Source organism: Arachis ipaensis, unplaced genomic scaffold (genome assembly GCF_000816755.2).
Source record: "Arachis ipaensis cultivar K30076 unplaced genomic scaffold, Araip1.1 Aipa1091, whole genome shotgun sequence".
In the NCBI taxonomy this organism is placed as follows: domain Eukaryota; kingdom Viridiplantae; phylum Streptophyta; class Magnoliopsida; order Fabales; family Fabaceae; genus Arachis; species Arachis ipaensis.
The window spans coordinates 1949-3933 of record NW_015495771.1 but is presented as its reverse complement, the minus strand read 5'-3'; the positions used below and the strand labels follow the sequence as shown (position 1 = coordinate 3933).

The 1985-nt window shown below is 33.8% G+C and overlaps 1 protein-coding gene across 1 annotated transcript; it reads left to right on the top strand.

Annotated features, from left to right (window-relative positions):
- Positions 1–681: 681 nt before the first annotated feature.
- On the top strand, positions 682–1932 carry LOC110268573. Its single transcript, XM_021115084.1, has 3 exons — positions 682–991; positions 1588–1622; positions 1705–1932. Exons 1-3 carry the CDS (start codon positions 682–684, stop codon positions 1930–1932), a joined length of 573 nt encoding a protein of 190 aa, XP_020970743.1.
- The last annotated feature ends 53 nt before the right edge of the window (positions 1933–1985 follow it).

Here is a 1985-nt window from a genome sequence, read left to right as displayed (position 1 = left end):
AGTTACTGTTGGAAATTAAAGGGAAAAAAAAAGAAAAGAACGATGCAATTACCCAATAATTGGAGAAAATAATAAAAAACAAAACCTAAAATGACAATGGCAACCACTATACTACTAGACTATTGTAATCTTAAGCCTAACGCAGAAAAACTACTGAACTAAATACGAAGGGAGATGAAGTGAACAAAAAAGTAATGACGTAATAATCAATAAAAAAGTGATGACATAACAATAGTAGAATCTAAGGAGAAAGGAAATAAGGAAAGGTAAGGAAAACAGGATTATTTTAATTTGAAAAGATGAAATAGCTAGTGAACGAGTCTAGAAAAAGAGAAGGTAAGTAAGAAGCACAAAATTTTTAGAAGAAATGATGAATGGGAGAGCAGGGTGTGAGTGAAAGAGGAAGTGGCAAAGATAATTAAGTGTTAAATGAACCAGTTATGTATTAAAATTTTATTTTAAAAAAGTGACAAAAAACCATCTATATAAGAAGATGAAAAGTTGGAAGTCACGGATACAATTGTAAAACATTTGATTAGAAAGGCGGGCAATAAATATTGGAATGATTGAATTGTAAAACTCGACATTTTGAATATAAAATTTGTGACATCTACGAGTGACCAATTTTATAGAATAATGTTATTATCAAATTAAACAGGCCTGCTACACATACAAGCAAAAATGCCTTACAAGTTATCCAATCTACCAGCCCACAATCTTTCCAGATGCGCAGTGAACAGCATTGAATGGGGCGTCATTTACACGCTCTCCACTCAAACGGTTATGCTTCGCATAAACCGCCCCTTAATGGCAGACTCTTCCACTTCTTTCACTTCTCAAAGCCATTCAGAGAAAAAGCAAACGTTCCATTTTCGAGCATCATTCGATACTGAAGATATACAACTCGTCGCTAAGATTCAAAAATTCCATCAACACAACATAGAACTCTCGATCAAGAATCTCCAGAGAAAACAAAGCTATAATACTCAAGGTATGTTACATTACCATTCCTGTATATTTTCCACATTTCGAAATTGAAGAACTAGGTTTTACTGTTCTTCTACGTTGTACATTTTACTATTCTTCTTGCTCTACGTCTCATTTTACAGTTTATCATGTTCTACTTGTTCTAGGTTTTAGTGTTATTCTTGGTTCTATGTTACACTGTTCTTCTTAGTTCTTCTAGGTGTTACTGTTCTTGTTGTTCTAGTTCTTCTGGTAACTGATTTTTGGGGGTATATTACGTAGTTTGGTGGGTGTATATGAGGTAATTTGTTGGGTGTATAAGGCACAAATTGTTGGGTGTATATTTCTGAACTGATATACTGTAATAGTCAGCAGTTGCAACTGTTCTTATATTTGCTTGTCCATGGGTGTATATTGCTTGACCTTGTAATGTTGCTTGACCTTGTATATTGATGCAAGTTTGAGTGATATCTGACTGATATATATGGGTGTATCTGAATCATATCTATAGGTGTATCTTACTGATATCTATGGGTGTATCTTACTGATATCTATGGGTGTATCTGACTTATATATATGGGTGTATCTTACTGATATCTATGTGTGTATTTTTCATTTCAGAAAAAATGGCAGCGAGAAACCAAGCTGAAAAAAATGTAAGAACAAATATATGTCTTAGATGAAATCAATTTTATATAATAGAAATATATCTGACTATAATTTTATTTTTGTTTACAGCAAACCAAAGACCTTAAGTGTACAACACATTTGTTAAGTGATAAATTCAGAAACATAAGTGAGGAGAAGAAAACGATTGTGAGGGATTTGGGATTCGGTGGCTTGATGCACATCCCACCACTAAGGGTGCATCACAAAGTGTTAAGGGAGCTGGCTAACAACTTCAAATTAGGGGAGAACAGATTAGAAACCGGATACGATTCTTTTAAAATAACACCAAAAAAATAGGTGATGCGCTTGGCATCAACGCAACAGGTAACTCGCTAAAAATTATAGGTGTA